This window comes from Epinephelus lanceolatus, chromosome 16 (genome assembly GCF_041903045.1).
Source record: "Epinephelus lanceolatus isolate andai-2023 chromosome 16, ASM4190304v1, whole genome shotgun sequence".
Lineage (NCBI taxonomy): Eukaryota > Metazoa > Chordata > Actinopteri > Perciformes > Serranidae > Epinephelus > Epinephelus lanceolatus.
The window spans coordinates 38,584,042-38,607,014 of record NC_135749.1 but is presented as its reverse complement, the minus strand read 5'-3'; the positions used below and the strand labels follow the sequence as shown (position 1 = coordinate 38,607,014).

The 22,973-nt window shown below is 42.2% G+C and overlaps 2 protein-coding genes across 4 annotated transcripts in view; both read left to right on the top strand.

Annotated features, from left to right (window-relative positions):
- The window catches only part of LOC117263354 (uncharacterized), a 130,808-nt gene that overhangs the window by 59,632 nt on the left and 48,203 nt on the right, over positions 1-22,973 (top strand). The gene's annotated exons all lie outside the window — the stretch shown is intronic.
- Positions 1,537-21,065, top strand: LOC117263489 (uncharacterized). Of its 2 annotated transcripts, XM_078176083.1 has the most exons (7): positions 1,537-1,805; positions 2,169-2,311; positions 5,137-5,201; positions 12,542-12,632; positions 20,474-20,661; positions 20,746-20,850; positions 20,945-21,065. In XM_078176083.1, exons 1-7 carry the CDS (start codon positions 1,686-1,688, stop codon positions 20,986-20,988), a joined length of 756 nt encoding a protein of 251 aa, XP_078032209.1. In that variant the 5' UTR covers positions 1,537-1,685; the 3' UTR covers positions 20,989-21,065. The 2 variants fall into 2 exon arrangements, with proteins under 2 accessions (XP_078032209.1, XP_033492783.1); XM_033636892.2 differs by lacking the exon at positions 12,542-12,632 and having other exon boundaries at positions 1,574-1,805; positions 20,497-20,661.

Genomic DNA, 22,973 nt, shown 5'->3' with positions numbered 1-22,973 from the left:
CTGAAAACTAATTTTAAGAGGCACAGAAATAACATAACTGTTAAAATGAGAGGCTTTTTCCCTTAAGTAACCCGGAAACCATTCAAAATTCAAATGATACGTGTGAATCTTAGGGATGGGAATTTTTAGAATTATCAGTTCTACGTACTGGTCCAATTCCTAATCAATTTTCTGTGTGAAGAAAAGTAGGTCTACCTGTTGTCCAACAACTTAACTGTTTTATTATTTCCACTGTTCATCGTTCAGCTTGCTATAGACAGTCTGGAGGCTGCACTGCCCTGCAGTTGAGTTCTGCCTTTTTTGTTCAGCATCAGATGCCTGGGCAGTGATGAGAGGAATTGATAAGCTTGGGGGCACATGATACCAATTCTAATTATTATGACGCTGCATGGTAATCCCTAATTATCATGCAGCATGACAATTAGGGATGGTAAATTGAGAACAATTGGAACCGATATCATATGTCTCAGAGCTTATCAATTCCTGTTGCCAATCAATGCCCAGGCATGTGATGCTGAACAAAAAAGACATAATTCAACTGCAGGGCAATGTAGCCTCCAGACTGTCTATACCAAGCTAAATGATTAACAGTGACAATAATAGAATAGTTAAGTTGTCTGCCCCCCCCCCCTTACAATAATAATATTTTGTTTTCTTCAAATAGAGTCTGGTGGCTTTGAAAAAAAATCACTAAGGGTCATCATCTTCCAATATTTTACCCAACGTTTAAGAATTAAAAGTAACGTTAGCATTTAAAACACTGTTTGAGTAGAAGTCTTACCTGTGTCGGCATCGCCATCTTCGCTGATCTTCGCGCTCTTCGTTCTTCTTCTTCTTCTGTTTAGCATGGTTTAGCAGATTTCAGAGACCTGACTTTTGCCACAGGTACCACTGTGGATTCCTTCCACATACCGGGAACTGACAAGAATGATGAGCCAAGGTTGCAATTTATTGTTGTATTGAGATCCTGAAATGGTGATGTGGATACATACAATGAAAATGTATGTGTAAAGAGGTCTTTGTGTGGGCATTTTGTGTGCAGTACACTGCACTTTCCATATTATTACAGCACCATGACATGTAGACTTTACACACAAAATGTCCACGTATAGGCACAATTTCACACAAATTTTTTATGGTCCTAGCAATGAATCCACATTACCATTTTAGCATCTCAAAACACTACACTGCAACCTTAGATAGTCATTTTTGCCATATCGCTGACTCTTATGATGTTAGAGCACCTGAAATTTGGCACACCAATCAAATACTGTATTTTTTAGCTGGAAGTATGGAAAAGTCTACATGGGACTGCGTGGGGCCCCCAGACCACCCATTTTGCACTTTGTCCATTTTCATAAACAAGTTGTGAAAAATATGCCATGTGCTTGTGACAGTAAACGACCCTTCAACAAATCAGTCACTGATTACTACACAAAACCAACAGTGTGGTTATGAAATCCTACAACAACCGCAAACCCTGATATCCCTGTTGAACTTGCAGAGAGGAACGCTGGCTATAGAATATGGGTTGGTCAACTCTGGGCAAATTTTTTTTTAAAAAGGCTTCGCTTCTATAAAGGCTGACCAGCTTGGTGAAGCTCAGTCATCGCTGCTTTTGTGTAGTGCAGCTGTCACCTGAGATCTCTTCTAGTTACATTCCAAAGCTGATCAGTTGCAGCATCATGAATCTGTGGATCAGCAGTCATCTCCTGGTAGTGGGGCTGTTTCTGAGCACCTCGGCTCTGACACCTGAAGAATGCCAACCCTTAGTCACACCTCTGTCTCTGGCTGACCGCTCAGTAGTAAGCCTTCATCTTCATCTTCACCTGTCTGATTTTCCTTTGATTTCAGATGATTTGTCACAGAACAGTTGTGTTAGTCCAGCTAGTGTTAGGTGCCTTTTTAAATTTTTGCTTAACACCTAACTTTGTGGAGTATGAATGTGCTGGTCTACTTTTTCCCCATGAAAATGTTTGCAAATGTTAAATGACTAAAGAGGTCTGCCTGAGAAGAAGAGTTAAATACTGGCAAAAGTACCATTAAAAATGTGATCAAATAACAAGAGATTATGATTGTTACCAAAACCACTGAGGTTCAGTGTTAAGCCCTCCATTATTGAAATAACTGTGTCTGCTGTCACTTATTGACTCCATGTTTTTGTGCAGATGTATGGCAGGACAAACCTCATTGCAGGTTACAGTGATGGTGAAGTCTTTAACAACATCCTGAAGCTAACCGAGAGCTGCTGGATAAACCTCAGCCCGTCATCAAGCGCCGATAGAGACGTTATGTCTGAGGAGAACAAGATGTGAGTGGGTAATAGTGCAAATACACAACATAATAATTTCTGTAGTTATATTTTCATCATAATTAACACAACATTAATTTCCCTAACACACGTTAAACCTGCTAAAGATGATCACTTTGCCTTCTTATGGCTGGAGTACATGGGGTATGGATGTGATGCGTCAGGCAGGCAGGACAGAGTAGGTCTTTTTACCGGTAGTGCAAGGTTGCTGAAAGCTTCACTGTGTGTAATGACTTCTGCCAAGTGATGATGTAGTTGGTGTGGAAGCATGTAGGCTATAATAACTGGCACTGAATTTATTAATTGTTAAAGGGAAATTTCGGTTTATTTCAACCTGTCTCCTAGGACGATAGGAGACAGGTTGAAATAAACCGAAATTTCCCTTTCCCCATAGGCCGATGCAGTTGTTAGCGTTGCACTGGTTCTCTCAACAAAAAGCCTATGGAATTTTTCAGAGTGACCAGACGTCACCATTTTCCAGGGACTGTTACCGTCTTCCAAGGACTGCCCTCATTGTTGTTGGTCTGTCCTCGGCTGGAGCTGTCCTCGGAAATTTCCCTGTTTTTAACTGCAGGGCTGCCGAGTCTCAGGCATTGACTGTGAGACTCATGTAATTGACACTTTTCCCATGTTGCATACCACACGTCCATTTTCATTTCTAACTGATAATAGGCCTAACTGGACGAGCATGTAAATGTTTAGAAACAGTATGGACTGATTACCACATTTACTTTGTGGTGTTTTATTCAACAAGTTATATAGTTCCCTATTATATCAATTGATTTGCACCATAGTTTATTAACAGCTACCATGGTCTGGAAAGGTATGGCATCAGAGGGGTTTTGTTGAACTGACTTAATAGCTATATACTGAACTGTCAACAGTTCATGCAGATTGGTCAACATAAATCTTCACGTTTGAACGTTACTTGTGGAGTTCCACAGGGGTCAGTTTTAGGGCCCAATTTGTTTGTTTTGTATATTAATAACATATGTAAAGTATCAGAAATATTGAAAACTGTATTATTTGCGGATCTACGAACATTTTCTGCTCAGGGGACAATTTACAGTAGGTTCTGGAGGTGGTCACATCAGAAATGAATGCATTAAAAGATGTGGTTAATTATAAAATCTGAGCAAAACCAAACTAATGCTGTTTGGTAAGTATCTATTAAGAAAGATGATGTTATTATTGAAAGAGTATCCGAAAACACATTTTTTGGTGTGATAATACACCACATAATCTGCTGGAAACCACATATGGCATTATGTAAGAACAAAGTTGACAAGGAGTGTTGCAGTTTTGGGAAAAGCCAGACATATACTCAATTACAAAGCACTGTATACTCTGTACTGTTCTCTGATATTGCCTTATTTGAAATATTTTGTTGAGGTTTGGGGAAACACCTACAAAACCACCCAACAACCATTATACATACTGCAGACTTGAGCCATAGGAATCCTACACAATGTTTGTTATCAGGAAACACACTAATAACCTCTTTTTGAAGTCACATGAACTGAAATTTATGGATCTGGTGGATTTTAAAGCGGCTCAAATCATGTACAAAGCAAGAAATAACTTACTACCTGCCTACATCCAAAAACTGTTGTTGGACAGGGAAGGCGGTTACAACTTCAGAGGTAGACTAAATTTGAAACAATGTTGTTTTCGCACCACTCTGAAAAGCATGGGGTGATTTTTTTGTGGAACGTACTGGGTGAAGAAATCAAACAAAGTAAAGATATCATACAATTTAAAAAGAGGTACAAAGACAGTATCTTCACAAGGTACAGAAATGATTAGAGGGAATGTAAAGCACACTCAGGGTGAGATTGTTGTCAGTATTCTCAATTCGTATTCATTTTATACATGGGGTAGTACTGGAAATCAGGTATTAAGAGAGCCTGGTCTCACTCCAAAGTCGCTGAAATCTGGTGCTTGGGCAGCGACTTGTGGTGTTAGAAACCAACGAAAAAGTCATCCTTTAACATGATACACTGGCCTGATACACAGCCAGTTGCAATTATAGTTTAACGCCGCCTGTCGTCATTGGGGCAAATGCGAAAGTCAAAGTGGGGCGGGCAGGAGGGGTGGTGAATGGGTCCAACAAACACTGACCTTCACCCAAGAGCGGTGTTGTACCAACATAATGCGTTTATTTGGAAAGAGACTGTATGTAAAGGTTAAATTCCCTGTGAAAACAGAGGTGTATCTTGAAAGAAGAGAACTTGACATGGTGTGTCAGAACATCAACAATCAACGCACACAGGGTACCTTGCACATCGTATGTGGATGTGGAAAGTCCATGACCAAGCATGTCAATATGTGACAGGGTCAGAATGAGAATGTGTTGATTAAGAAGTGCAGTGGTGCAGATGTGTGTTTAATTGATGGTGAAGAGAGTGTATTTATGTAATAGTTTGATTAGTGATGGATTAGTATAGACAAGCATGATGCTTTTTCCTACTCCTTTTCGGACACGAAATGTTAATTTATGTTTCTCATTGTAAGTCTGTTCATGATTTACTGTTTGTCTCTGTTTTGTAGGTTTTTTCTACAACGCATACTATTTTATTTCTATTTTTTTTTATGTTCTAAATAAATAAATCAAATCAAAATCACGCCTAAAGTCAAGTCAAACATGCTGACTTCAGGAGTAGTTTGACAAAAGAATAATTTAAGGTCTTCTTAAGAGACTTTTTCAGAGCTTTAAAATGTATCATTCAGTCTTCATCAGTGGAACAAATCTTAACTTCATCAGTCAATATGAATAAGAAGTCCTCAGAGTATGACCTCATCACTTACTCTCTTGTTTTTCCCAGAAATGGAACCTGCGTGAGCACAACTATCAACGTAACCATCGACAGCAACACTATGACAATGTCACGTAAGTTATCTGATCTTACATGATACTGTAATTACATGTTTGGGAGTTTTGCATACAGGCACTTTATTGGCATTTTTTAATTGAAGAATTCAAGACTAAACCCCTCGATATAAGCAACTTGTTTCCTAAAATACATAAATTCCATCCTTCCAGTTTTAAAAGCATTTTTAGCCACACCAGCGTTGTCGCTCTGGGGACAGAAATGTCTGCTGGTCCACCACTTTGGTCCAGACTGAACTATTGAATGGACTGAGATGAAACTGACATTCAGAGGATAAATTACTGACTTTGGTGATTCCCAGAACTATACTCATGCATCACCTCGAGGTTCATATTTTTCAAGTGAAATGTTGCAACAACTGTTGGATGGATTGTGATAAAACTGTTGTTGTTCCCCTCAGGATGAGCTGTAATTACTTTGGTGTCTTCTGACTTTTCAACTGGCACCATCATCAGGTCAACATTTAAATGCATCCAGTACTTTGGTTGAGTGCTGGGTGGTATGACCAAATAGTTGTATCATGGCATCTTTTAAGATTCTGGCAGTATGACAGTATATCAGAGTATTGTTTTAATTTGTTGCATGACTGGGCCTTTATATAGGTTTATTGTGTCTTATTCTACAGTCAGGACTGCTTAGAACGCCTATAAAAACATTTTTTATTGCCATATTGTCATTGGCCACTTTATTACGTACACCCTGCTAGTACCAGATTGGACCCCCTTTTTAATTCTTGGTGCAGATTTGTTGGCTGCACATCCATAATGTGAATCTCCCGTTCCACCACATCCCAAAGGGGCTCCATTGGATTGAGATACGGTGACTGTGGAGGCCATGGGAGTACAGTGAACTCATTGTTATGTTCAAGAAACCAGTTTCAGATGATTTGAACTTTGTGGCATGGCGTGATATCTTGCTGGAAGTAGCCATCAGAAGATGGGAACACTGCAGTCATAAAGGGATGGACACAGTCAGCAACAGTACTCAGGTAGGCTGTGGCGTTTAAACGATGCTCAGTTGGTACTAAGGGGCCCAAAGTGTGCCAATAAAATATCCCCCACACCATTACACTAAAATTTACACCAAATTCTGACCGTACCATCTGAATGTTGCAGCAGAAATCCAGACTCATCAGACCAGGCAACGTTTTTCCATTCTTCTATTGTCAAGTTTTGGTGAGCCTGTGTGAACTGTAGACTCATTCTTGTTGTCAGCTGGGAGGAGTGGCACCCTCTTTGGTCCTCTGCTGCTGTAGCCCATTTGCTTCAAGGTTGGACGTGTTGTTTCAGAGATGGTCTTCTGCATACCTTGGTTGTAACGAGTGGTTATTTGAATTACTGTTGCCCTTCTATCATCTTAAACCAGTCTGGCCATTCTCCTCTGACCTCTGGCATCAACAATGCATTTTGGCCCAGAGATCTGCCGCTCACTGGATATTTTCTCTTTTTCGGAGCATTCTCTGTAAATCCCAGAGATGGTTGTACGTGAAAATCACAATAGATCAGCACTTTCTGAAATACTCAGACCAGCCCATCTGGCAACAACAACCATGGCATGTTCAGAGTCCCTTAAAGACACAGTGTGTAGGAATTTCTCCCATCTAACGTTGAAATCGTATATTGCGTTTAAATGGATAGCGCACTCTAGCGCCTCACTTTTTTAAATGTGTATTGCAACTACGGTAGCCGCTGTGTACTAAAAAGCTATGATAACATTGATGAAACCATGTCACGTGATACTTCATGGAGTACTCATTCATTCGACTTTCCCTTACGTCTCAGTGCCAGTGGGCTCCTACACAGACACACGCGAAGCGAGTTGACAAACCCCCTCCTCACCATGCTGGCTGTGTTTACAACGTAGGACTGTTGGGGCGGGTGTAAATCGAAACAAACCAATCACGTCTTGTCTTTTGACAACTGACAAGTGGCTCAACCTCACACACCTCATCCCTCTCCTCGCATCACTACGCCACTGACAGCGGCGCTGGCCTGTGATTGTATTGGCCTGACCTGCCTGTTGGGAAAAAAATGACAGGCAGGCCAGCTGGCCAGTAACAGAACAGAACTTCGGGAATAGTCCCGGTTCTCCCTATGTGCAGTCCAGGCCTGACTCTTAGCATGAATTAGGCTAAATGAAATGTCCCTTGAGAAAAAAAACATAGGCTACATTATAGTTAGCAGATGTAAGACTGTCACTTACCACCGCTGTCTATGCCCGATAGGCCTACAAAGAAAACTACTGATGGAGGTAGTGGGTATACATTTTTTTTTTATTCCGTCAATCCTGCACCAATGAGGCTAGTGTGTTTTTCTACTGATATGCTGCCTGTGGTAACGAATCACATAGGCTAACCAAGCCAATGAAAAAAGCTAGCTGTAGGCTAATTTAGGCAGTAAAGTTTACTTACCTGCAACTTCTGCGTCCCTTTTAAAACCTTTCTCCTTCAGCAGCTCTTTCCACCTGGGAAAGGCTACCCTGATGTTGACCCTCATTTTTTAAATTCGCCAGTCACGTTGCCTTTTTGATTCCCTTTTGTGCTTTCTTAGCAACAAGAATTCTGTCTCCCGTGATTCTGCATACGCATGATCCTGCATTATGCTCAAAGAGTGGGACTTTGTTATGCTGCAGTAGTGCAGTCTTTCAAATTTGCCGGGGTAGTGGCGAAGCGCTTCTTGCGCCTCTCCTTCGGCTTCTCCAGGGCTGCCAACTTTTCAAAAAACCTTGGAGTGAGATTCAGCGGGGCCGACCACAATTTTGTTGTTTGGGCCTACACATTAAAACCTATTTATTATTACCTATTAATATCACACACAATTATGTTTTAATACTTCATTTTTCTTTTCTTTACCAAATACAACAGGTAACTACAAAACCTTCATTTAACATAATGTGGCCTATTACATGGACATATTCTTCAAATAAACACGAGAAGTTTGTGCTCTAGAGAAAGGATCAGCACTCAGTGAATAACCTCCTAAGCCCTATCATAAGCTATTATGGCAAGGCTTAACTATACAGACCAATGAGCAGTGATAACTAACATGTCTTTGGGGTCATCAGGTGAGAACCTCCTTTCACCAGTGTTTCGTCTAGTTGGTCCCACGACACCTCCAGGAGGCTAGACAGTGATCTCTGGCGTCCCAGAGACACTCCCCTAATGCCAGGTCTCACTGCTCCCCACACTGACCAAACAACCTCCTTTACCCTACCTATACTACCACAGAGGAGGTAGACCCAGGGAAGGAAGCCTTGTTAGGCTATCACACTCCCCCGCCGAGTTAGGCTGTACAGTCTATCTCCCCAAGACGAGCCCTCACAACAATTTCTACCTTACCTATACTACCACAGAGGACGTAGACCCACGGAGAATAGCCTAATTAAGGCTATAACACTCCCCCACCGGGTTAGGCTTTACAGTCTACCTCCCCAAGATGAGCCCATAAGACAACCTCTTTTTCCTTACTTACACATGGCTTTCTCAGCCCAAACAGCACTGCCACCTTCAACAAACCCAGGCTCCGTTTATGCAAGCTCCAGGTAGAGACAGTGCCAATACTACCTTTCCTAGCACATTCACCATAGTCTATTTCACACGCTACATAGCATAACTCCAATATAAGCTAAAGTTAAAGGAGATAGAGAAGATAAACTCACAGGATCAGTGAACACACTCACCTTGCAGCAAGGTCTCAAACAAAAGGGATTCAAATAGGCCACTCCCACACTTAAATAACCTTCCTCTTCCTGGATTTTCTCCTGAGAGGACTGATTGGTGGATCTCTCCATCCGATCTCAAGGAGTTATGTACCCTGCTTAGTAGTTCCCCCTGCTGGCCCCCAACTAACATTATTCCTCCTCATCCAAATCCAATGACTACATCTAGCTGCTTCATCTGACATTTTCTTTACTGTCTTCCTCAAACTCTGTCCCTGCACTCCGAGTTCCCCCAGGAGCAAGACAGCTGATCTTGCTATGAATCCCCTACACCCCACTTCCACTGGACAAATCTTAGTTTTACATCCTCGCTGCTCAGCTTCTGCTCCTAAGTCTGCATACCTAAACTTTTTTCTTTCATAGGCTTCTTCCACTGAGTCTTCCCAAGAAACTGTCAGCTCAGTGAAATAAACTATCCATTGACTCACTGACCACAATACTATTTCAGGCCTCTGATTAGTACAAACTATTTCCTGGGGAACAACAAGCTTTCCCCCTAAATCTACTTGCATTTCCCAATCACAAGCATATTCTAGGCGGCCACACCCTTGCCTCCTTGCTAACTTATTCCTTCTGTATTTCTCCCCCTCACGGACAAACTGAACTGCTAAACTCCTATTCTTAAAACCTTCCGAATTTACCTGTCTTTGTTTCCCTTCGATGCCTGCAGCTAAACTTTTCAACACCTGGTTATGTCGCCATGTATATCAGCCTTGTGACAAGCTAACTTTACAGCCTGACAAAATATGCTTTAAGGTTGCGGTACCTGAACACAATGGCCATGATGAGTCCCCATTTACCCACAGTTTTAGGTTCTGGGGGGTTGGTAACACATCGTATGTAGCCCCTACCAGGAATCTAATACGATTCTCCTCCATACTCCACAGGTCCCTCCAACTAAACTTCCTCTTCTCTACACTTTACCAATTCAACCACTGTCCCTGCTTAGCCTGGGCCACTACCTTTGCACCCCTTAATATCTCCTCCTGTCTACGTATCTGTTCCACAACCAGCTTTCTTTTATCTTTGAGACCTGCTTTATTCCATACCGGTTTGCCTGAGCCAAGCCCCAGGCCTCCCCGGCCAAACTGAACATTACCTACAATCTCTGCATGCCTAAGAGCTGCCTCTGCTTCCTGAACTGCTGATCTTGGGTTCCACTTCCTCCCCTTGATTGGATTTGGAACCACACTCCTAACTACCATGTCCTTACTCCCAGATAACAAGAGCTCTGTCCTGACCTTGGTACATTTAAATTCCTCTGTTAAACTAGATACTGGCAGCTGAAGTATCCCTTTTCCATACAATGCAACACTACTTAGGCATAGATTTATATTAAAAAATAAATGCTCTGTCGATATTAATATAAATTTGTCTCTTGCATTTGTCATGAATCAAGCTATCCCATCTTTCATCTCTCTTTCTTACTGTAAACAGCTGCCCTTTATATGGAGTTACAAGATTGTAGGAATCACCAAAAAACACTTTATTAAATCAAAGGATGAGGGTGGTTTTGGCCTGCAACAAGTTTACTAACTTTACTAACTACATTTGGTGTGTGTGCGGCGTGTTGCTCCTGTGTGTTTGTATGTTTTTCGGAGTTGTTTTGTGTTTTCTGAAAGACATTAAGCGGGGTATTTCACGACAACAAGTATGACTACCATGATCAAGTATTTAGCGAGTTTGTGTGTCCTGATCGCCTTTCTGGAACCAGTATTTGCGATCTGTACTACACCAGCAAATCCCATGACATGCCATGGAGGGAGGCTCACCTACTCACGGGAGACTCTGCTGGATCTGCGGCTTGCTTCCCTGGATCTACAAGCGACACCTTTTTCCCTGAATGGGATACCTCAGCATCTACTGAGGAATTACCACATCAAGCGCATTTGTAGGAAAAGAGGATCCAGAGGAGGAATACGGAACAGAATGAGGAGACGAGGTAGGAGGCTGCCACTACCTGCAATAACTCTCTCCAACGTGTGGTCATTACGCAACAGATTAACTGAACTTTCCGCACTCATCAAACTTGACTCCGACTACCGTCAAACCAGTCTCTTTTGCTTCACGGAGACTTGGTTGTCAGAAGAAATAACCGAGGTCGATATAGATGGATTTAAGATCATCCGTTTTGACAGAGACACTGGGATGACGCGGAAGTCGATTGGGGGCGGGCTTTGCATGGCTGTCAACACCAAGTGGGCTGTCAGCTTCACTGTCAGAGAGACTGAATGCAGCAAACACCATGAAATCATGACAGTGTCGTTCAGACCTCACTATCTTCCCCGAGAATTTACACAGACCACAGTTATCTTAGCGTATGTCCCTGGACCTGACAACGCATTTGCAGCGGAGCGAATTGCTGACTGTTACAACAGAGCTGTCAATCAGAGCAGCGATCAGCCTGTCTTCCTGCTCGGGGATTTTAACAGATGCGATGTCACCACACTGCTCCCAAACTTGGAGCAGTATGTCATCACACCTACCAGACTTGACAGAACGCTAGATCTGTGTTTCGGTAACATACCGGGAGCCTATGTCTCAAAGCCCCACCCACCACTCGGTCGCTCCGACCACAATGTCATTTTGCTGCTTCCAAAATGCAGACAAAAACTAAAAACAGAAGATACACAAACAAAAACTGTTCAAGTCTGGAACAATAACTCTGTCGAGGCATTAAGGGGTTGCATGGAGATCACTGACTGGGAAATATTTTTCCAAAGCTGTGAAGGAGACCTAAATCTGCTGACAGACTCTATCTCCTCCTATTTGACCTTTTGTGAGGGCACTGTTATACCAACAGAACAGGTCAAGCTGTATCCTAACAACAAGCCTTGGGTTACCAAGGACCTGAAACAGTGTCTGAATAACAAAAAGTGGCATTCCTACAGGGAGACACACACAGAGTGAAACAGTTTAATAGTGAGTTGAGAAGGAAGACCAGGCTGGCCAAACTCCACTACAAAAACAAAGTGAAGGAAAAATTCACCACTGGCAATGCAAGGGAGGCATGGCAGGGACTTAATACCATGATGGGCAGAGCCCAGAATCCAGCCCTGATCCAATGTTCTGACCCCGCCACCTTTGCAGAGCAGCTGAACATTTACTACAGCAGGTTCGACATGCCACACCCCCAGAATGACTGGACCCTCACCAGCAGTAACCGTCCATCAATCATGGTGGAAGGAAGGTTGCATCGATACTGGGCCGCATCAACCCTCACAAAGCCTCTGGCCCGGACAGGCTCAGGGGCAAGGTGCTGAGGGAATGCTAAGTTCAGCTGGGTGATGCTATTCCAGCATCTCCTTGACTCCAGCTGTGTCTCACGGATGTGGAAAGAGTCCACACTTATACCGGTGCCAAAGAAATCCAATGCCAGGGAGATGAAGGACTTCAGACCAGTGGCACTCACATCCATACTTTGTATATAGTGTATGGAGAGGGTGGTGAGTGATCACCTCACTGCTATGGTGGTGGACAGGCACACAGTTTGCCTATAAGGCAAAGCGTGGGGTGGAGGATGCCTGTTTGACTCTCCTGGACACAGTTTGCAGACACCTGTACTCCCCACACCCTCACACACGGGTTTTATTCATGGACTTTTCTTCCACTTTTAACACAGTCAACACGGTCACCCTCTGCAACCGCCTGGATCTACAAGTCAACCCATCACTTATCCTGTGGATAAAAGACTTCCTGCAGGACCGGCCTCAGTATGTAGTGGTAAATGGTTTTAAATCCCAGAACATGATTTTAAACACTGGTGTCCCCCAGGGCTGTGTTTTATCACCGATTTTATTTTCCATTTACACAAACAACATAACAAGTAATAACAGTGACATTTCCCTTTTTAAGTATGCAGACGATATGGCCCTGGTGGCCCACATCAAGGACCACATGTCTCTGGCTGCCTACTATCAGCAGGTTAACACCCTGATGCTCTGGATCAAAGAGAGCTCTCTGGAGCTTAACATCTCCAAGACCAAGGAGCTGTGTTGTGGGGGGAGGCGAACAGCTTCCCCTCAACCTCTCTTTGAACCTCTGAGGCTGAACGGGCAGGCAGTGGAGCAGGTGGAGGCTTTCCGATATCTGGGCACAGAGATTGATACCTGCCTGTCCTTCTCCCAGCACACAGATGCTGTGTACAAGAAGGCTCAGCAACGCCTGTTCCTGCTGAGGAAACTCAGGAGCTCGATGTCAGAGAGGATATTTTAACAGCTGTCTACAAATCACTCATAGAATCTGTACTCACTTTTAATATCACTTCCTGGTTCACCTTCACCTCTGTTAAAGACAACCTTCACACTTAAGTGAGGGCTGCCCACTGCTGGCTCTCAATAAGCCCAAATGCTGCCCTCACCCAGCCCAGACAGGGCCCACACTGATTTTGTGGTCTCTATGGGCCCACTTAGGGCTGGCCTGAGGGCCCCGAGTGGGCTGTCCGCACAGGGCCCCTCAGAAGTTGGCCCTCAATAAGCCTAAATGCAGTGTGGGCCACCCCCACTGGGCCCAGACAAGGCCAGCACTGATGACTATCTCATACTCCTCTCCTCATATAACCCCCAAAATTTACATTTAGCTTTAGTTAATGTATACATTAATATATTTTGCTACACAGTGGATACACTATTTCACACTGACAATTATAACAGAAGTTCCTTTGGGAAAAATAGATTCTCTACATCAAGTAAGAACTAGCTTAATCAACAATGAATTTAAATGGGACAAAATGTACTTTTGGGGTTTTTCTCCCTTATTTTTATTGTGCAGTGTGTAGTGTGCATGGCTTTTTTATGCATGTACAAGGTCTGCAAAGTTACAAAGCATGTAAACCTATTCTAGTAGACACCTAAAGCCAAAGAATGAACCTGAAAAATAGCATTATATTTCACTTTTAACAATAAATCAATTATATACTAACAATTACGTTATTATGTATGTTCTACCCCTTTTCTATACACATGTGCCAGTTTGGCTTGACTCAGTTTGACTCAGCATGTCAACCTAGCACGACAGGGATTTGCATTTCCATTACAACAGCCCTACTTGCTTGAAGGTGTGTCTAACTAAAGAGTAACTTAGCTTGAGTGGAGCAGCTGTAAAACAGCAAACCAACACTGAACTTCCAATAAATTCTTCACAATAAAAGTCCTTTGTTATTGTGTTATTAGCTTTTATTATGAAGCAGCAAACCAGCAACCTATACAGTTAAAAAACAAACATGACAGGATAATACAAAAAACACCTGAATGCCAAAACAGTGACACAGGAGAGAAACTATGCTGGAAAAATGATAAAAATGATAGTGAAAGCATCCCTAATAGGGTTTGCCAATAATTTTAAAATATTGCCCAACTCAATCCCTAATTAGTGTCTGTGTCTGTGTCTGTGTGTGTGTGTGTGTGTGTGTGCGCGTGCACGCGTGCGCTCACACATTTTGCAACCGACCAAATCAATTAATTCCCTGTGTTCATCTGTGGGCGGGGGACGAGGTAATTTGGGGGGAGGTGGTAATGGGAGAAACCTGAGGTTTCTCTGGATTGTAGAAGACGTTGGTAGCGCTCCTTCCGTCCACCTGCTCTGCCTCTGGAGTTCCGGAACCACACCTTAATCTCCTCCTCCACTCTGGAATCCAGAGGACTTGGCTGGAGGCCACATTTTCTTACAACCTCTAAAACAAAAAAAACAAAAAAAAAAGATATATTTAACAACAATGTGTGTGGTCAGCAATTTCTTCATATGCTAGCCCTTTCATTGATTGTATTGTAACACTATACATATATGTTCAAGTTTCAGACACTGATGTCATTAACAACAAACCTCCTTCACGAGGCTCAAATGCTGCTGTAAACAAAATTGACAGGGAAAGAAAAATATTAAGGAGTTGTGCTTTTTTGGGCATCCTGTTCATGAAGAACATGAAGAGATTAGAACAGTGAAAGACAAAAAAAGAGGCAGATGAGCCCTGGTGTGAATGTAAGAGAGAGGTGTAGGTGTTCATGCGGAGAGAAAAAAAAGGTGAGCAGATTATCAGATCAAAGGAATAGTTGAGCATTTGTAACCCTGGGCCCAAATAATTTGTTTTCCTGTCATCTCTTTGACTGTCTCTATTAGAATAAAGGCAAAAGGCAAAAAAAATAAATGAATAAAACAAATAGAAATAAATTAATTAATTAAAGAAAAATAAATAGATAAATAAAAATTGTGAGAAAATCACAATCTCAAGTCTATGCATTATAACTACAATGGTGCATTGCTACACTGAATTATGGAAGACCTGACATTTCATGTTGTCTAAACAATAACAATGTCAACTCTGCGCTCAGGAACATGCTGTAGGGCCTGCTGATACCTTGTCAAATCTTAAGTCTTGCTCTTCTCCGTGATGTGGAGGTGAACAGATTACAGAGTAGAGGACCGTGCTGCTCTGCAGGCAAACTGAAGGGACAGCCTGTCTTCAGTGTGCCTCAGTGCCACTCTGAAAACACACACACACACATAGTTATTGTAAACACAAATTTCAAACTTAACCCCTCCTCCTCCCCTCTTTAACTGCAATGTCAACATTACTCATGGCGATATATATTAGGGCTTGGTATTGCCACTGATTTCCTGAATTGATCCGATTCAATCCGATATCATTGCGATTGAATAATTTTCAGTTACGATACCAATTTTTGCTAGTATGCAAAAGAGATTCTCAGAGTTTAGTTTATTTAATTTATCAAGGGACAGTGTGCAATAGCATTAATCATTTACAAGAAATGAGGAGATGGTTGCACCAGAGTTAGCTATAACTGCTCATTTCCATCTGTACTAATAGTGTAACATTTACAATGAATTATTCTTTAGAATAATAAATTCACAACAGGACTAAAACTGAATATTTTATAACTAAATGTTTCTAGAGCAGCAACAGTAGTATTAAAACAGCAAAGTCACAATATAAACTTAATATCTCACTGGAAACAAAATTAAAATGTCAGTAAAATAAATTATATTCTTGACATCACAATACTGAGTTAAGTTTAGAAAGAATAAAGAACACAGATATCAGTCAGTATCAGTCCTCCTGTCCTCTCTGCTCCTCCCTCTGCTGCTGAGGAGACTCAATGTCTGCAGGTCACATGACCACCGCCGGTAAGTTTTAAGATATGAGATATGAGAACTGAGCTAAACCGTTGTAAAGCCGTGTAAAGCCTCTGTGCTTGTTTATAACATAATATTAGCAGTGGTGGATGAGAGACTGCAGACAGAGCAGATTGAAATATCACTTTTCTACATGTTTACATGTTGCTGATAAGCTGTATTGATAAAGTCTTAACTTTTTCCTCAGGGAGGTTTTATTGCACTCACAGTAACAAGCATAATTGTCATCAGCTCACATCATCTTCACGTTTCGGTCTCCACCGCTGTGTGTCTGTGTGTGTGCATAAAAGTGGCACAGCAGCCAGGACGCACAGACAGCAGGAGGAGACACTGCAGCATGATAATAAATTACACCCAAATGTAAAAAAGTAAGTTAACAGTTACAGATAAAAGAGCCAGTACATCGGAGCTTCTTAATACTACAGTCGTTCAGAGCTAAGCTCTGCGACTCATTTACTACCGGCGAGATTAATGGGGTTAAAGCTTCACACATCCATAGGAAAAAGTGCACATTAAAAGATCGATCTCGGATTTTATGAATCAATATGGGGTCATTCCAGTAAAGATTGATTTGGATGAATCGATTATTTTAATCCAGCCCTAATATTTATATAGGGTAAATATGGGTACATTGGGACACTTTCTGAAAATTTACCTTCAACATAATTTCTAGTTATGAACCAAATGTCTTGGCCCATCATATCATACCATTCTAAATAGCTTGTGATCTCTACTATACTATGTAGAAGAAAAAGCAAAGAAACATTAAACACAGGATGGATGACCCTTCACCAAAAACTCACTGACCCACAACCAAAATTTCCAGGCGCTATTGGTAAAGTTGGACACCATATATTGCCAAACTGGGACACTTGCAACATCATTAATATCATCATTGGTACTCTAAGGGCTCTAGTTTCCCGGCGTGGCACAGGGTGGCACAGGGTGGCAAAGAGTGGCGAACCCCACGCAGAGCTAGTTTCGAGCAGCGCAACCCGAGGCGCACTCAGTTTGGTAGTTTGGCAGACCGAGGTGCACTGAGATGGGTGTGGCGGCGCAGCAGGGGGAGGTGTCGACAGATCCAGCTTGGCGCAGTGACAGTATCGTGCCAAAAGGCTTCGCAGAAGGTGCGCTAAAAGCTTGCCAGCTGAAACCAGGTCTAGTGTCAGGGCAGGTGGAGCGCAGCCGGTGTAAGCCGAAGTTTGGTTGACCGGCGGACAGTGCGCACACGTCACCAAAACCTCACAGGCAGGTTTCCAGAATATCAGGCACATTAACGATGCAATAAATACCCACAAAAACCACTATATAATGCAACTATCTGCAATCAGCACATAAATGTATCTCTATATCGACTGTCCCGTCACATCTGATGTCAGATCAAAGGGGACTGGCACCGTTTGGCACCATTTGGCACGCGCAATGGAAACCCAACCTGATTTGATTAACACAGCTGCAAACTAATGAGTTCACATCCCTCTCAGCCAACCACAAACAGCCACAGCATCAGATAGGGAGTATATATTCAGCATCTGTCATCTTAGAAAAGTCAAAAGAAAAGAAACAGAGTGAGACTGCGAGAGAGAAAGAGAGAGCACGCGCGAACGAGAGAAACGCAACATTGATTTACAATTGTGGTGACCTCCTCCCAGGCTACCTTTGCATCATCAGCCCGTGGAGGTCTGCTCGCAGTTCCGTATATTCGGACACTGCGAGCTTGGACCTCCCGGACCAAAACATCATCTTCCGCCATGGCGAATTGAGTAAACTCTCATTACGCCTCCGCGCGGCGCATTTAAGGGCGAGGAGAGGGGCTCATTTGATTGGTGTGATGTGAATGGGCTGTGTAAAACCCACTCCACGCCTTCTCTCCTCCCTCTTTCCAACTTGCGCAGGTAGGAGGGACGGAGGTGGGACAGAGGAGTAGCTGCACCAGCGCGCACGGTGTGCCAAACTTGCAAAATCCGCCTGGCCACACCCAGTTGGCGAAGCGCAGGTGCGCTGCACCCCTGCCTTGCCCGGTCAGCGAAACTAGAGCCCTAAGTGTGCAACATAATAATGTAAAAGACATAAATCTTAGCTTTCACCTACAAAAAAATGAATGTTCTAGCTACTATAGTTTTTGTTTTAGATCAGTTTAAACAGGAGTATGCATAACGTGTGGGGTGGCAGGGCAAGGGCTTGCTAGCTAGCTAGCATAAGCATCACGATTATCATTTTCATTACAAGCTACCTTAATTTGTGCAATTTAAGTAAATTTGTTGATGTATCGTGATATATAGCTAAATTTATGAGGGATGAATAAAAAGGGAACTTATTTCCACCTTTAGAGTGACTTGAATAGTTGTCCCAGTTTGCCAATAACACGCTGTCCCACTTTAACAATAGCATATTGTTAAATCTCTCCCACCGCTTGCTGTAACATTACTGCCTGAAAAACAGAGGAGTGGAGTGGAGCGCATGCACTGGTTAGAGCTAAACCAGCTAGCTAACATTAGCTAAAGGACAAAGCAATTTTATCATTTTCGCTAAAATGTAATGTTTGACTTTACTTTTAGCCAAAACCCTTTTACTCAGTGACAAAATTTCAACTGTGCGACCTCAAAATATAATTGGGAGCACAGGTGCGAGTGTAAATAATTCTTCTGGTGCAACTATTTTTCCCCCTGAGTCGAATGTCTCATTCACAAGAATGTCAGTGGCGTTGTGCTAGCCTACGTCACACGTTTCGTTTACTTTGATTGTTTTTCCGTCTTTCCAATTGCGTGAAGGGGCACTTTGAGTGACAGCCGTTGATACAGCCCCTCGGGAATAGAGAAAATGTACAGTCCATGTCCAGACCCATTCGCGTTTTACCAATTGGGAAAGAGAAAAAGAGAAACCTTAGATGATGATAATACTGATCATCAGTATTATCATCATCTAAGGTTTCTCTTTCATTCACAGTGGTGTTTAGTGGTTCAGTGGTGTTTTTTCTAAAAATGTCTTCAACTGAAAAAGTTAATGATAAGTGTACTATACACATACAATGTAATGTATACAGTATAATGTCGACTTTTTGTTGCAATAAAAAAAATTGATTACACTGTTAGTGCTTCTTACATTACGGTGGGTGCTCCCAAAATTTTGCTGGTGCTCATAACTTTTTGAAGTTAGGAGCACCAGTGCTACCATGTAAAAAAATTTCAAGCCCTGCACTGTCAATAAATATTTGACATTAAGCGAAAAAATTGGTTTAAGAACCAAATATAAGTTAAAATACAGACTTACCTTGGAATACTCGGCTTGAAAAACTTGTTGTTGTAGCAGGCTGCATGCGCAGTGATACACTGTTCTTCAGCAGACAAAATATTTCCAAATATCGAATCAGGAACGAACGGGGACACTGTCCAAGAAATGACCATAAGAGTTGAATTAACATTTCTGTCACAGTCGAAGAAATAACATGTCATTTAAAAAAGTAAAGTTACCTGTCAAATATTAAGGACAGTTTAAAACGTCATCAAGTCCGCCAGGGCGTGTACATCCGTGAGTTGGCCATCCCTCCTGTGACCCTACGTCACACCCAGTACCCAGCAAGCACCCGGTAAACACATCATGTGCCATAACCAGGAGGATCTCCTCTTCACAAAAACAGCATCCATTTATTTTTAACATTTTTAAATTTTGATTTTATTATCTTAATTTTTATTTTTTTTTTTTTTTTTGTCATTGTTATAATACAATCAAAATGAATGTCAAATTCAAGGTAATACCTATCACAATCGAATAACAATAATATAATATAATATCACAGAAATTAATTTACAGAATATAGGTATAGTCTTCAAGTCTTAATTGTTCTTTCCGATTTGGAGATTTGGAATCCTCCCCCCTAAAACTTGAAGTCTGAAGTCAGTCCAGGCTACCCAGCAAATAATAACATTTAGGCTGGACAAAAAAGGGTAAGATGATCACAACCTTATTTGCAGGGAGTATGGGCTGACAACCCAAAACCTGTGTGGGCCCAGAGGCAGAAAAGTTGCTGTGGGCCCGAAAGGGCTGACATACACTGGGCCTGTGTGGGTTTTCTGTGGGCAGTTTGCTAGTGTGGGCTGCCCAGTGAGAGCCGGCAGGGAGCCCAAGGAAAAGTTCTGCTGTGGGCCTCACCTGGGCCAGCCCACACTGGGCCTGTTTAGGTTTGGTGGGGGTTGGCCCTGGCCCCCAGTGCCCACAAAAAGCCCACATGGGGCCCACATGGCTCCCACAGGGGCCTGTTTGCTGGGCAAACAGAAACCACAATACTTCTGATACCAAAATCTTGTCCTGTTGCCTGGATCCTGCATACATCTGCAGATATCTGATAATGGATTAGAGGCTAAATTTACAGTATTTCGGGTGGAGAATGTTGTTTTTTTACTTAAAGTCTGACTTTGTTTCTGTCCTCAGTCGCCAACCTCACCTCTGCGCTCCAGCTGCTGCCAAGCTGTGACAGCTGTCTGCTCTTTAACGTTAACAGCACCGCCAGAAACCTCAAGAAGTTACTGGACAAGATGAATTTCAACAGCAACGTTACAGAGGATGAGATCAACTTTCAGGCTCTTTATTTGATGAGTAAGAAGGAATGATCCAGAGGAACAAAATAACACACTTTATATCCAAAGCACTTGTCAAGCATTTCTGTTGTTTTGTTTCCAGGCAGAGAGTCGACCCTGAAGGACTCAGACCTGGAGCATTTCAAGCAGCAGGCGAGCTGCCTTGGCTTCTCCAGAGAGCCAGACTTCCTCTACGACCCCAAGAACGGTGCTTTACCTTTTAAACCTATCAAATTAAACTATGAAATCAAGATGTGTGATGTCAGACAGAACTGAATTCTTTATCTCTTTTCTCTCTGCAGAGTTCTGTGCTGAAGGCGAGGGAGTTAAGATGACATCTGACTAAATTTAAGAAAAACTTTAATGAATATTTCAAACTGAAACTGAGGAAGAAAAGAGATAAAAGGTGACTCAAACATCAAACATGTGGTCCTTGTTTTGTGTTATTTAGTTCAAGAAAATAATGTGCACAAGACACAGATGCAATTCTGGTCTGGCCATGCTTTGAACACCTGTTGAACCCTAACATCCCCAACTGGGATGTTAGGGTGACCTCTAGAGCTGCTAATAAAGGCCTGGTGTGTATCAATACACTGATCAGAAGAATATAGTGATGTTGCCCATCAAATTCAACAGCATAACCTCAGCTGTAAAAAACTTTTTACATGCCCCAAACTCAGTTTTAAGATCAACTAAATAAACAACAACAACAACTAACTCCAACAACTCCAAACAGCACCGATATCCCGACCCACTCAGTATATTTCGGGCTCTAACTCGACCACACGTTATTCAAAATACACGCCGTTCATCTTAAATGAAAGCTGAGACACTCTTTCCACATGTATCACTCTCCCTTTAACCATCACAGAGCTACAGCCCAAAGAACAACAACAGAAATCTCTTTGCCAAAATATATTCGTAATATGGCTCTTACCTTATTAATTTCGCCATAAAATGTGCATTCTGCTGCTGATTCACGCTCCGTTCGCGTACTACCGGAAGTTGTCCATCATTGAATCCGGGCGGAAAAAAAGGTTCCGGGGGAACAAAAACAATGACCACTCACCCCAGCCGACATCTCCCCACAATGTGTTCTGCTGACTCTGATTGGCTTACAGTGCTGTCAGTCTCGTTTTGGTGGGTATAGCGTCATTCTATTGGGTCTAACGAATCAAACGAGGTGTCAATCACTCAAATCGGCCAAGCCATTGCGGAGATACGGGCCTCCAAAGCTCAAAATAGAAACAATAGTTCTATGTGTATACCCTAAACATCAGCAGGGATTTACAGAAACAAAAAATGAAAGAAATAGGATTGTACATGACAAAAATCACATGCAAACATGATGCAATTTTGGAAAGCTTGTCTGAATTTTCTGTACTAAAACCTCTCTTATGTTGTTCTGCTTCACTTTATCAGAATCAACCTTTGCAGAGTTAATGTTCACATATTGTACTATGATGTGATAGAGGTTTAGAGCTGCTGCTGCATCAATCCAAAGGGATACTCATCCCAAAAATGCTTTTTTTTTTAGGCGAACCTCAAAAATTCATTTGTGCTGTGTGCCATCTTCATTTACTCTTCACATATAACACATATACTGATATTTACACATCATAACAAATCTCACAAGTGTTCCCTTTACCATGACACCAAAAGTATTCAAATAGACCTTGTGGTTGCAGAGATATATTCATTTCATTATGGATATGCAATTTTCGAGCAGAGGCCTATAAAATAGGGTCAGGGTTTGTGTCAGCAGTAGCCTACCATGAAATTGAGGTGGGACACAAGGTGAAGGTCCAACTGCTTTAAAAAATCTGCTCTGTACGCCATCCAGAATCTTAATAACATCAATGGGAGTCATTTACTATATGTGCATAGAAACGCTCTCACTCTGCATAAAATAAGTGCGCACGAAAACTCACCATCAGATTCATGACACATGCACACCAGCTGATTTTGTTTTTACCACTGTGTTTGTCAATCAGAATCATTTTAAACTGACAGGCGCATGCTCGCTATCTGCAATTACCATACTGCCACACCCCCATTTCTCCATAGCAGAACATGTGTTTACACAGGGGTGGATCATGGAGAAAGCAGTGAAGTTGTTTCTACACCCATATTAAGTATCGGACCTTCAGTGAGCGTCTGTGAATGTCTGAGCAGTTGTAAACAGCAAATGAGCCGTTCGTCACTTCAGACATGTTCAAACATGTCGGTCTCTGATGCGCTCTCTCCTGAAGGCACAGACTGTAATATCATCCAGATATGATATCTTAACACCTGCTTGGAGGAAGATCACAAACTTATATGTACCCTGTA